General features: G+C 43.6%; 1 protein-coding gene across 1 annotated transcript; it reads left to right on the top strand.

Moving 5' to 3' along the window:
* Positions 1-10,228: 10,228 nt before the first annotated feature.
* Positions 10,229-12,606, top strand: ppp1r3cb (protein phosphatase 1, regulatory subunit 3Cb). The gene is made up of 2 exons (XM_039674480.2): positions 10,229-10,413; positions 11,541-12,606. The coding sequence occupies exons 1-2, from the start codon at positions 10,400-10,402 to the stop codon at positions 12,481-12,483; spliced, it is 957 nt and encodes a 318-aa protein (XP_039530414.2). The 5' UTR covers positions 10,229-10,399; the 3' UTR covers positions 12,484-12,606.
* The last annotated feature ends 917 nt before the right edge of the window (positions 12,607-13,523 follow it).

The following is a 13,523-nucleotide window of genomic DNA, read 5'->3' as shown; positions in this document are numbered from 1 at the left end:
TTAGCATAGTTTTTATTTTTGTAAACCACTTTTATGCTGCGTCCCAATTCGCATACTATCCGTCCTAAATAGCATTCGAAAATAGAATTAGTACGTCCCAAATCGTAGTATGTTGAAATGAGTGTTTCAAAGATACCCGGATGGTCTACTTTTTCCGGTCAGTATCCAAAGTGTAGATCGATGCACACTCTAACGGCTGATATTGCCCACAAAAACATTGCGCACAAAAACTACAAACACGAGTAAAAAGTGTTAAAAAACTAGTCCCCGCGGTTGTGTAGAGAGGTTTAGATAAAGAGCTTTGAGTGATTAATTATCAGTATCTAACCTGACGAAAATGAATTTATTCAATGTTGTCCACATTATATTGCATATTGCAGCAGCATTGTGAACTTTTGTAAAGACACGTGTGATAAAGTTGAAACTCAGGTTCAGTGAGGGTGATGGAAGAAGACAAGGGGTCGGCGAATACTGGAGCTCGTGTGCTTTATTTTTACAAAAATTCTCTTTCCACAGCGCCTCAGCGCTTGTCACATTCAACTCAAAACAGTCACAGTAAATCAAACTCTTTCCCGCTGTTCACAGCTTTCCTGTTCTCTGACGTGGCACTCTTTCCGCTGATTACAGCTTCTCTCGGACACGATCAAGGATCAGACACAGGCAAGGCTTCTCTTTAGTCCCAGACGCACACACACGAGCTCCAGGCTCTCTCTCAACTGTCGCATCCACCTGGCTTGCTTAAATACGCTCTCCCAACGCCAATCACTGAAATCACAGACAGGTGTTTATCATTTGAACTTGACCCGCTTACCTCCCGCTCGGCTCCTCCCCCGCTCTCCCGCTGCAGAAAGCGCTGAACCACACCCCCCACACCACATACCCCCACCCCCCGACTCAGGCCGGGGAGCCGTCCGCCCCCCCCCTTCGGGAGAGAAAGTCAGCCACAGCCATCTGTGCACCCGGCCTGTGGATCACCTTGAATTTAAAAGGTTGCAGTGCTAGATACCAACGGGTGATCCGTGCGTTGGCATCCTTCATGTGGTGGAGCCACTGCAGGAGAGCGTGGTCAGTACAGAGGGTGAATTCCCGACCCAGGAGATAATAGCGGAGAGTGAGAACGGCCCATCTGATGGCTAACGCCTCTTTCTCAATGGTGCTGTACATCGTCTCTCTCTTAGAGAGCTTACGACTGATGTACAGCACCGGCCGCTCCTCACCCTCCATCTCCTGGGCCCAGCCCCCTGTCTGATGCGTCTGTCTGCAGAGAAGAAGAGAGAGAAAAGTTAGGAGCCTGTAAGAGCGGGCCACCACACAGAGCTGCCTTTATCTGGGTGAAAGCCTGCTGACACTGCTCCGTCCACTGGACGGTATCCGGCACCCCCCTTTTAGTTAGATCAGTCAGCGGGCTAGCAAGGTCCGAATAATTAGGCACAAACCTTCTATAATATCCTGCCAGCCCCAGGAACTGTCTAACCTCCTTTTTGGTCTTGGGCCTCAGACAGGTCGCAATTGCTGCTGTCTTGTCAAATTGGGGACGCACCTGCCCATGACCCAAGTGGAAGCCCAGATACCTAACCTCCACGCGCCCAATCGCACACTTCTTCGGGTTAGCCATGAGCCTCGCCCCCCTCAGCGACTTGAGGACCGCTCTCAAATGCTGCACATGCCACTGCCAGTCATTACTATAGATGATAATGTCATCCAAGTATGCCGCTGCATATGCAGCATGCGGCCGTATGATCCGGTCCATCAACCGCTGGAAGGTGGCGGATGCCCCGAACAAACCGAACGGAAGTGTGACAAATTGGTGTAATCCGAACGGCGTTGTGAAAGCAGTCTTTTCTTTGGACATTGGAGATAAGGGGATCTGCCAATATCCTTTCGTTAAATCCAGTGTCGAATAAAACCGAGGCGTGCCTAGCCGATCGAGTAACTCGAGCAACCCTTGGCATTGGATACGTATCGAATTTCGATACGGCATTCACCTTACGGTAATCCACACAGAACCGGACAGTGCCGTCCGCTTTAGGTACTAAAACTATCGGGCTTGCCCAGTCACTGTTGGATTCCTCTATTACTCCCATATCCAGCATCACCGCTAATTCCTCCTGGACCACTTTTTTCTTGTGTTCCGGTAACCTATACGGCTGACTGCGAACAACCACGCCCAGCTCAGTCTCAACATGGTGCTGTATGAGATCTGTTCGCCAGGGAGAGGCGAGAACACATCCGCGAATTCCGCTTGCAGATGTTGAACATCAGCGATCTGGGATGGCGAGAGGTGGTCCCCACAAATGGCCAGAGGAGAGGATTGTACTTTTATATTCGCCTCTGGCCTGAGATCCTCCTCCACGCTCACCACCATCACCTGCATCGCTGACTCCACCTCATTGCATTTTTTAAGGAGATTGAGGTGGTATATTTGATGTGTTCCCCCCCATCTGAACGAGCCATCTCATAGTTAAGATCATTAACCAGCCGTGTAACCACAAATGGTCCTTGCCACTTGGCGAGCAATTTTGAGCTGGATGTGGGAAGTAATACGAGTACTTTATCTCCCGGTGCAAATTTACGTAGTTTAGCCCCCCTGTTGTACAACCAACTTTGTTTATCCTGCGCCTGCATCAAATTCTCCATAGAGAGCCGTTTTGTTCGCAGGTCCAGGACGTATTGAATTTCATTTTTGCTATTCGAAGGTCTGTCCTCCCAAGCCTCCCTAAGAACATCCAAAACCCCGTGGGGCTGGCGCCCATAGAGAAGCTCGAAGGGGGAAAACCCCATGGAGGCTTAGGGGACCTCCCGTACAGCGAACAAGAGGGGTTCTAACCATTTATCCCAATTTTTTGTGTCTTCCCGCACGAACTTACGAATCATGGATTTTAATGTGCGATTAAATCGTTCCACCAAGCCGTCTGTTTGTGGGTGATAGACGCTGGTGCGAATCGATTTAATGCCCAACAACTCATATAGTTCGCGTATAGTGCATGACATAAACGCCGTCCCTTGATCGGTGAGAATCTCTTTTGGGATTCCCACCCGGGAGATTAATTGAACCAGTGCACTTTCAACACTTTTCGCCGATATGTTGCGAAGCGGTACTGCTTCAGGTTATCGCGTTGCATAATCCACCAGGACTAATGCAAAGCGATGCCCCCGTGCTGATCGTTCTAATGGCCCGATGAGGTCTATACCAATTCTCTCGAAGGGGACCTCAACTAATGGAAGGGGGCACAATGGTGCTTTACTATGGGCCGGAGGGTTCACTAACTGACATTCTTGACAAGAACAAGCACCACCTGCGCACGTTCTCATGAATGCCCGGCATGAAAAATCGGGTCATTAGACGATTTAACGTGGCTGCCTGCCCGAGGTGCCCAGCCATCGGATTACAATAAGCTGCCTGGAATAGCATTTCCCGATGGCTCTTAGCCACTAATAACTGGGTTGTATCTTGCTTTGTCTGGGTGTCCTGGGTCACCCGATACAACCTGTCCTTAATCATGGCAAAATACGGATACGTGAGCGGCTGATCTGGCCGAACCTGCTGGCCGTCGATGACTCGGACCTGTTTAAACGCATTTTTTAGCGTGTCATCTCGGGACTGTTCCAGAGGAAAGTCATCGCGGTCCGAAAAGATGTTATTTTGAAGATGTTATAAAAGATGTAGGCTCGGTTCCTCCGGAACAGCCTTCGACGGTCCCGGCACAGCTTCACCAGCCTGAACAGTCGCTCCAGTCCGGTGCCTTTGTTTTTGCCCAGGAGCACCCGCACACAAACATGCCAATAAAGATTGAAATCCCGGCCAATTGGTCCCCAAAATTAGCAGGTGCCGGAGGTGCGGATTAACTGCCACCTCCACACTATGCTTTTGTCCCCTAAATTGAATCGTACCTGGCATGACAGGATAACCCAACACCTCGCCGTGCACACACCGCACCATAACCTTGCAGCTCTTATCCAATGCCACTGGCTGAATCAAACTTTGATGGGTTGAGGTCTGGTTACAACCCGAATCCACCAAAGCGTGATACGTATCCCCCTTAATACTTACAGGTATCTGATACAGCCCAGTCTGATCGGGGGCGGCCTGTGGCGCATAGGGGACCCGAATCAAGGTGTCCACCTCCATCATGGGGCACCTGTCAATAAAATGGCCCGGATCCCCACAGCGCCAGCAGGCCGGCCCAGGGGGTCAAGGGATTGGCGCGAGGAGAGCGCGGGGCCAGAGGACGGAGGAGCGCTCCCAGATGTTATTCCTCCCTGGGGCGGTGCGCCCGGGGCCGGAACCGGCTCGGTGCTCAGGCCAGACCTCCAGCGTGGCGCCGGTCGTGGCGGGATGCCGCCTCGGGACCTGGGAGCAGGGATAGGGCGAGAGAGAGAAGGAGAGGGGAGAGAGAGAGAGATGTTGGAAGGGGCTCGCTGACCCCAGGGCACGCCACCAGCTGGTCCTCCGCCAACGTGATGGCCTGGTCCAGCGACGCCGGTGGCACTGGACCCACTGCACGGTCTTCTTCGGTAGCTTAGCGATGAACTGTTCCAGTACCACCAGCTCGATGACTCCTTCGACGTCGCGTCCCTCGGCCACCAGCCATTTGCGGCAGGCGTCCCGGAGCTGCTGTGCGAAGATGAAGGGCCGGCCGGCTTCCCCCACCCCGACCCGCTGCAAGATGGCGCGCTTGAGGTCTTTGTAGACCAGAAGGCTGCTGACTGGCAGTTGTTGAGCGGCGAGTTGCGCCTCCCCTGACAGTAAAGGGATGAGGTGCATCGGCCAGTCAGCTTCCGGCCATTTCCCAGCCGCGGCCGACCTCTCAAAGAGGTCCAAGAAGGCCTCTGGATCATCCAGAGGTCCCATCTTGTGCAGGGTTTGGGCCGGGAGCCGGACCCCCTGGTCCACCCAGCTCCGGAACTGCTCGCGGGCGTCCCGTTGTTCCTGGAGGAGCACGTCGAGTCTTCGTTCCTGCTGCTCCTCCATCTTCAACAGGGCGGCTTGATGTTGTTGGTGTAGTCCCGCGAGCGCCTGGATGATCTCCGCAAACGGCGTCGACAGAGGGCTTCTGGCAGCGGCATCTCCTTCCATCCCGGGTTTCGGCACCAGTGTGATAAATTTGAAACTCAGGTTCAGTGAGGGTGATGGAAGAAGACAAGGGGTCGGCGAATACTGGAGCTCGTGTGCTTTATTTTTACAAAAATACTCTTTCCACAGCGCCTCAGCGCTTGTCACATTCAACTCAAAACAGTCACAGTAAATCAAACTCTTTCCCGCTGTTCACAGCTTTCCCGTTCTCTGATGTGGCAGTCTTTCCGCTGATTACAGCTCCTCTTGGACACGACCAAGGATCAGACACAGGCAAGGCTCCACTTTAGTCCCAGACGCACACACACAAGCTCCAGGCTCTCTCTCAACTGTCGCGTCCACCTGGCCCGCTTAAATACGCTCTCCCAACGCCAATCACTGAAATCACAGACAGGTGTTTATCATTTGAACTTGACCCGCTTACCTCCCGCTCGGCTCCTCCCCCACTTTCCCGCCCACGCCCCCCCCCCCCCACACCACAACACGTTTAGCCATTATGTTTTAAATGCATCATCATTATATTTAAATTGCAAACACGAGGAGAGCATGAAAGACCCACAACTGGCAGATGAACGTGCTCTCCGAAACGGTAGGAAATAAAATTAGATAGAATGGAGGATTTTAACTGTGACAAGATGATTGACAGGGCAGTTTACGGTGACAGGATGCACGCAGCACGCGACAAAGATGACGTGATAGTATGTCCCAAAGCTTGTCTACTCTTTTGCTACACACTCAAAGTACTTTTTCCTCACAAAAAGAGTACATACTTTTAGGGCGTAGTATAAGTAAGCGAATTGGGACGCAGCATTAGTCTCGTTTTTATTCATCAACGATATTGCATTATACATTTAGTTATAGTCATCATCACATGACCAGCATTTACGTTGCGTCTCGTCTCGTTTTCGTCACGTGATAAAGGTTCATTGATGACAATATTTAGTCATAATTTTCGTTGACGAAAGCAACACTACTAGTCACCATCGAAATAAGTACTAATGAATAACTGATGAAGTACTAGTATCTATTTAATAGGAACTAGTATCTAAAGAATAAATACTAGTAACTAATGAAAATACAAATATTTCATAGGAGTATGTAATGAATAAGTAGTATCTAATGAATAAGTACTAGTATCTAATCATAAGTAAACTAATGAATAAGAACTAGTATCTAATGAATAAGTACTAGTATTTAATGAATACGTAGTAGGTACTAATACCTAAAGAATAAGCATCCCAGATACAAGTCTATTTGATGTAATATTTACATCTGGAAGACGTATTTTAAAGAGTGTTTGCTCATCTGCAATACGTCTATAGGACGTCCCTGTCAGATGTCAAATAGACGTTTAGAAGATGTCTTTAAGATGTAATGATTTAGAATGCATGTTAAACTGACATCTTCTAAACGTCTATTTGACATCTGAAAGAAGATGTCCTATAGATGTTAGGGCTGGGTATTGAGACAAATTTCACAATTCGATTCGATTTCGATTCACAAGCTTTCAATTCAATTCGATTTCGATTACGATTCGATTCAATATCGATTATTTTGGATATCAGTTACAATAAATGGCAATTTTTCTCAAGGGAATTAAATCTCTTAACTAATGCTGTAAACTAAGGGTGTCACGAAATTAAATAAAATCGAAATCGATCGAAATTAATTCAAAATCGTCGATGCTGCCACGCCCCCATATAACGTCCGTTTGGCTTGCCAAGCAGAAAAAAACACGCATGTAAGTGCTGCGAGTCTATGGTCAACCTCTGTCATTCAAAAGATAGCATGGAAAATGCAGACACAGGAGACCCATCAACAGAATGTGAACCCCCTCTTCTTTCATTGAAGTCGCAAGTGTGGAAGTTTTTTGGATTTCCAGTGAGTAATGTTGACAACGTTCGCGCTTCAAAAAAGCCCCAGTTTGCAGACATCCAAAGTCTCGGCAAAGTGCCGGGAGTCTCCCGCATATTGATAGCGACTCCCTGATACACGCAAATTGGTTAAAATCTCCCGAAATCTAGAGCGAGTGAGCAAGAGCGAGCGTGCATGCTGAGACAGAAAAAAACTGTGCTCCAAACCGTATTGCGCGCACGATAGAGAGGGAGAGAGCGAGAGACCTTGGCTTGCATGTGTTCCTCATAACGCCCGTTTCACACACACACTGTTTGCAATGTGTATGCGGTGCGTATTTGTTTCCGTACCCATGTTAACAGCTTTCACACTGCACGCAGATGCAGTCCGTCGATCCGTTCCAGGTGCAGTGCGTACAGCAGTGCAGAGATCGTTTCCGCGCCGAGTCTATTTCTGCTGTGCTGCAAACGCTGAAATGACTAGCGCACGGTTCGTGGTCAAAATTAACTCAGATTGACCTGAAAATGTATTAGTTTCAATATAAATGCATTTAATTCAATAAAATGTAGTAATCTCACCATATGTGACGATCTGCGGCTGGAGTGCCCGCTTGAGCCTCTGGGGGGCACTCCTTCCTAGTTTATTGTTTCATTCATGTTTTACCCTGTACTGATTATGATTTATTTAATGCACCTGTGTTTTATTATCTTGTTTAGTGTCTTAAAGGCACTCTATGATGCACCTGTCTTAAGCCCGAGTTTCCCCTTTGTTCGGTGCTCAGTATTGTGTGTATAGTGTCTGACTGCTTCGAGTGTTTTCCTAGACTAGTATTTCCTAGTTTCCTTAGTATTTCCTAGTTTCCTTAGTATTTCCTAGTTTCACGGTTCCTGGACTCTCTGCCTGTATCTGGTCTTCCCATTTGCCTAATCCCTGCATTGTTTGATTGCTGATCTGGACTGCTTACCTGGTTTTGACCCCTGCCTGTTTCCTTGTACCTGTCTCTGGATTCTCCTCTTTAATAAAGCCTGCGTTTGGATCACCTCTGTCCATGTTCCATGTGCAGTTTCATGACACCATAAATGTATTTAATTAAATACTACTTTTCATCTTTTTATTTTAAGACCGGGGTTTTAAGCAAGGAAAACTACAATTTACCTCAACAAGGTCATTATGAACAACACTCGTCTCATTCGTGGAGGTAGAATAACAACTTCATTGAGACATGCAAGATTATTGTATTAAAATTTAAATGCAAAAGAAAAGGAGGAGAGTCGGCTGTTTTTGTGAATTTAAAGTTTTAATTTAAAATGTTTGTGATTTTAATATAGCCTATATGGTTGAATATTTGACCATTTGCTTGAGAACCAATATAAGTAATGCATGTAATTATAGACCTACGTTGTTTATATTGTGTTTGCAATGCTGACACAACTTTTTTTTTTAAATAAAATTTGCTGCATATCTAAATTTGAAATAAAAATAGTGAGTAGGCTGTGTTTGTGGTACAGCCGCGGATCAGTTACGCACAGCAGATGCAGCTTATGTGAAAGCACTGTAGCGCGTGCTGCTCCTGTATCGTACACACCGCAACATACGCACTGCACACAGAGTATGTGTGAAATGGGCATAAAGCACATGTCATGTAATGAGGAGAGCATCTTGATTGGCCGATTGATAAAAATCGAGAATCGAATCGAATCGTGACCTAAGAATCGAAAATGGAATCGAATCGAGGATTTGGAGAATCGTGACACCCCTACTGTAAACTATGGGAGACTATAGTTGTAGCCTACTAGGCTTCATTAGCCTAATAGGAAGGTAATAATTAATGAATCACTTAAATTACACTTTTATTTATTTTTATAATAAGAAGATTATATGAAATATAAACATTTAAATGGTGGCTGTCATAAAAACTTGCCAGATTTATTCAAATATGAAGGTAATAATGAATGAATCACTTAAATTAAGTCAAGTCAAGTCACATTTATTTGTATAGCGCTTTTCACAATACAGATTGTATCAAAGCAGCTTCACAGTGATAACATGAAAGTAGTACAACACAGATCAATAATATTGCTAAACACTAAATAACCCCAACTGAGCAAGCCCAAAGCAAGCCAAAAGCAAGGCGACATTACAAATTACAAAGGCAAATTACACTTTTATTTATTTTTATAATAAGAAGATTATATGAAATATAAACATTTAAATTGTGGCTGTCATAAAAAACTTGCCAGATTTATTAAAATATGCATAAAATATTGAAGAACTTTAAGATTATAATGCATATGTAATATAGTGTATATATTTAGCAAAATGCTCCAGTCTGGAGTTATTTTTTTCTATCTGACTAACGAGTTGATGTGGGTCTTCTGAGGTAAATATGACGATACATGACAAGACATTGATTACAAGCTGTTTAACTGACGTCTTTCCACGGTTGAAACGCTGATTGAGCGAATGAATGTGACATGATACGGATTTCGATAAGTTGTACTCTATCTTTTAACACACTTTCAGATGCTCCTTCATGTTTATTTCGCGCTGTGACTGGTATTATTAACCCGGAAGAGAGATCAGCGCTGCATGCTTCTCCAGAGCGATCTCACGCCACAGCGCCAAAACTCTATTTATGTTTTTGAATTTCTAAAGAAAATGGACGTAATTTGAAAATTGAGACTTTGTTTCATATCAATAGTAACAAAGGACAAAGATTATTGCGATTTTTTGAATACGCGCAGCAGCCAGCGATACAATGTCCCATTCATTCAAATGAAACAGGATGACTAATCGATTCTTGAGACTTAAGAATCGATATCGGTTCGTAAAAATGAGAATCGATTAATATCGAGAAATCGATATTTATTACCCAGCCCTAATACACGTATTGCAGATGAGCAAACACTCTTTAAAATATGTATTCCAGATGTAAACATTACATCAAATAGACTTGTGCTATCTGGATAAGGCACTCGTACTAAAGAATATTGTAGCTAATGAATAAGTACTAGTGCTTAATGGAATAGATACTAGTATCTAAAAAAATAAGTACTAGTAGCATGAAAATAGAGACTGGTAGGTTTAAATGATTAAATGTTAAAACAGCTTGCCATACACAGCTGGGCTGATCTGCCAGTGCCTTGCACGCGCGCCATGGCTGATTATTTCCTGCGTCCTGATTGCTGGAACACTTCGCTCTCGCGCTCTCCCATTGGCACTCAGGGTGGGTTACCGTGAACCAATGCGCGCAGAGGCTTGATGTACCGGCTGAACGCTCGCTTGACTTTTGCAGTTCAGCTGGACCGCGAAGGGGGCGTGCCGTGCCGGTGCCTGTTCGTCAGCGGGTTTTTAGTTATGGTGGTCGTCACGTTTTTAAATGAAGTTTAAAAGCACGTAGGCAAAACCTGTACTTGTTAAAACTATATCAGAACAAACGTCTGCCGTTTGGGAAACAAACCACGGGTTTCAATGAATTGCACCAGGTAAGAATACAGAGTGCGTCATAAGGGGGTTTATCACTTCTATCTGAGCGCTGGAAAAGATTACCTCTAAATATCACTTATAATTTAGATTCAGTTTAATATATGTCGTTTTTATTTAATTCAATTATTATTTGGACATTGCCAGTGTTAAGCTGTTCTCACTATATATTTATGTTATTAGTATTTTTTTTAATTGCTGGTAAAATTGTAATAGCTGGTGATAATTGGTTAACTGTCTTTTTCAATTCCTCTTTGTATAGATATTTGTAAATGCATCAATCAGATTGGTTATTTGTTCCAAAAGTGACTACTAGCCTGTTACTAATCTATTTGTCACTATACTTCATATTTCGTTTACTACTACTACCCACAAGTTAACTATTTTATTATTATTATTATTATTATTATTATTTAATTTTACTAGTGAATTATATGGGGTTTCATACAGATTTCACTTTTATTCACTTTTGTCTAGACTAGTATTGCATATGTTGTTGTATGGGTAGTTTCTAGTACATATTATTGTTTCTAGTCTCTGTTATAGCTTTACTACGCGTTAAACTAGTGCCTATTTTTGAGACACTAGTGCCTATTTTTGAGACACTGTCTATCCCAAATGTAACCAGTAATTTTTTATTTGAAGTAATGACTAGTGAGATTGCCTATGTTAGTGGTAGAAATCATTGCCTATCCCACATGTAACCAGTAATATTTCTTATTTGAAGTAATGACTAGCCAGATTGCCTACGTTATAGGTAAAAAATAAAATAAAAATGTAACTAGTAACAATTGAAACACACTAGTGTCTAACAAGGTGCTAGTGACTAAAACTGGAATCAATATTTTAGTTTTGTATGTTTTATACTTTTTTGCTTTTGGATGTATCCCAATTCTTAACTATACATCTGGCATTTTATCATATATTAAAAATAAATATTTTAAATATTTATTATCAGAAAAGCTTAAATCAACAGCTATGGCTAATTGTTTTTGAAATAGCTTAATCTAGCTACACAATAGTGGTTTTGTTTACTCAATCTCTAAATTCTGGGCGAATCTTTATGTGACTGTCACATCTCCTGCTTAATTGGTCACTGTAATGTTTTTCACCATTGTCTTCATGACAGGGTTCTGCAGATACTGAACCCCAGGCCAATGCCAAGTCCAATTATGCCTGTGGATGTGGCAATGAGAATCTGTCTGGCACACTCACCGCCTCTTCGCAGTTTCCTCAGTTCATATGAGGACTGCAAGTCCAGGTACTTAGTCAACCAGTACAAACCTCTGCGATCCTGCATCAGCTCAAAGACCGACGTGAACACTGCCGACCTTGGATGGAAGAGTCCCGAGACCAAAGCTAAAAAGAAAGTGGTTTTTGCTGACTCCAAAGGCATGTCTCTGACAGCAGTCCATGTGTTTAAGGAATTTGAGGAAGACCCCATGTTAGACCTGCAGTTTGAATTATCAGACCTAGAGGATGTCATTGTGGGCCTAAAGGCTGAGGAGAAGGAGAAGAATTTGATTTTGGACTTTCCTCAGCCTGCCGCAGACTATTTGGACTTCCGAAACAGTCTAAAGAAGAACCTGGTATGCTTGGAAAACTGTATAATTCAAGAGAGATCACTCACCGGCACGGTCAAAGTGATCAATGTAAGCTTTGAGAAGGTCGTCCATGTGCGAATAACATTTGATTCATGGAAAAGCTATGCTGACATTCCTTGTACGTACATGAATAATGTTTATGGCTGTGAAGATGTTGACACCTTCTCGTTTTCCATCGACCTTCCAAGTTCTGTGGGCTTACATGAGCAGGTGGAGTTCTGCATATCCTACAAAACGCATGATACGACATACTGGGACAATAACAACGGGGAAAATTACAAGCTGGTACATACAGAGAATGACCCCAGTCAGGCCAATGTCACCCAAACGACGACAACAGATTTTAAGAATAAAGGCAAACGGCCAGAGATGGAGTTTGATCAGTTCGGGAGCCCAAGAACATCTAGTGGATTCTTCCCCGAGTGGCAGAGCTGGGGTCATATTGAGAACACTACCCCCTACTGGTGACAGTTCAAGACCCTCTGAAGAATTTGAAGTAAATATTGTAACAAGGGCAAATGCAAATGGAACGCTTAGTTCGTTTCAAAATTGACTTATGAAAAGTCTCATGAAAGTAGCATTTAGCAATAACACGCTATTCTGTAGATCTGACATGAGGTAAACCAATAATTTTCATAACATAGGATGCCTTCCTTTGTGTTTTTCTGTGATTAACTGTAATACAATGGCATAGTTTCAGATATCTTTACAAATGTCTTTGTATAAAGTGAACAAACTTTCTCTGAAATAGATTCTTAAAAACACTATTTTGTTACCTTGAAGAGCAATCATTTTATTGTTACCCATCTGAAATCACTGAATTTTGGGAATCCTTCTTCTGAAATGTAACTGGACATAAATATGTAATTTAAGTCATCCTTAAAAGGATGGAAGTTCTGTCATTTACTCAACTTCATTTCATTCCAAACCTGTATGCATTTCTTTATTCTAACACAAAATGAGATCAAATATAATGATATATAAAGAAAGTAAATGCCGTAGAATATCATTTTGGACCCCAGTGACTCACTTTGTCATTATATGGATAAAAACAGTTCTTATAGGAAATATCTTCCTTAATGTTCCACCGAAGAAAGAAAGTTGTAAAGGTTTAAACGATATAAGTGCGAGTAAATGATGACAGAATTTTCAATTTTGGGTGAACTGTCCCTTCAAGAGCAGCACTGCATAAAACATGTTATTCTCATATTATGGAAGTGGAATAATCTGGTACAATATGAGATTGCTTCATATTGAAGTTCTCAAATGTGAGAAATGTGTATCTCATTTGATAGTACCAGTTTATCGGTCACTTTTTAGTGAATGCACTTGGCATGATGCATTATAAGGGAGTCCATGAGAGATAATGATGCCCATTAAGTGCTAAATCCCTGCTGTTGCACTTCCAATTTTTCCTATGTCTCTTGATGTATTTTACACTTCTTTCCTACAACATTTTTGCTGCTATGGTTTTTGTGCGTGCCTGTGTGAGCTGCATTGTGATTTAT

The sequence above is a fragment of the Pimephales promelas genome, chromosome 17 (genome assembly GCF_988280905.1).
Source record: "Pimephales promelas chromosome 17, fPimPro1.hap1.1, whole genome shotgun sequence".
Lineage (NCBI taxonomy): Eukaryota > Metazoa > Chordata > Actinopteri > Cypriniformes > Leuciscidae > Pimephales > Pimephales promelas.
Note: the sequence above shows the minus strand (reverse complement) of the source record. Positions and strands in the feature narration are given on the sequence as shown.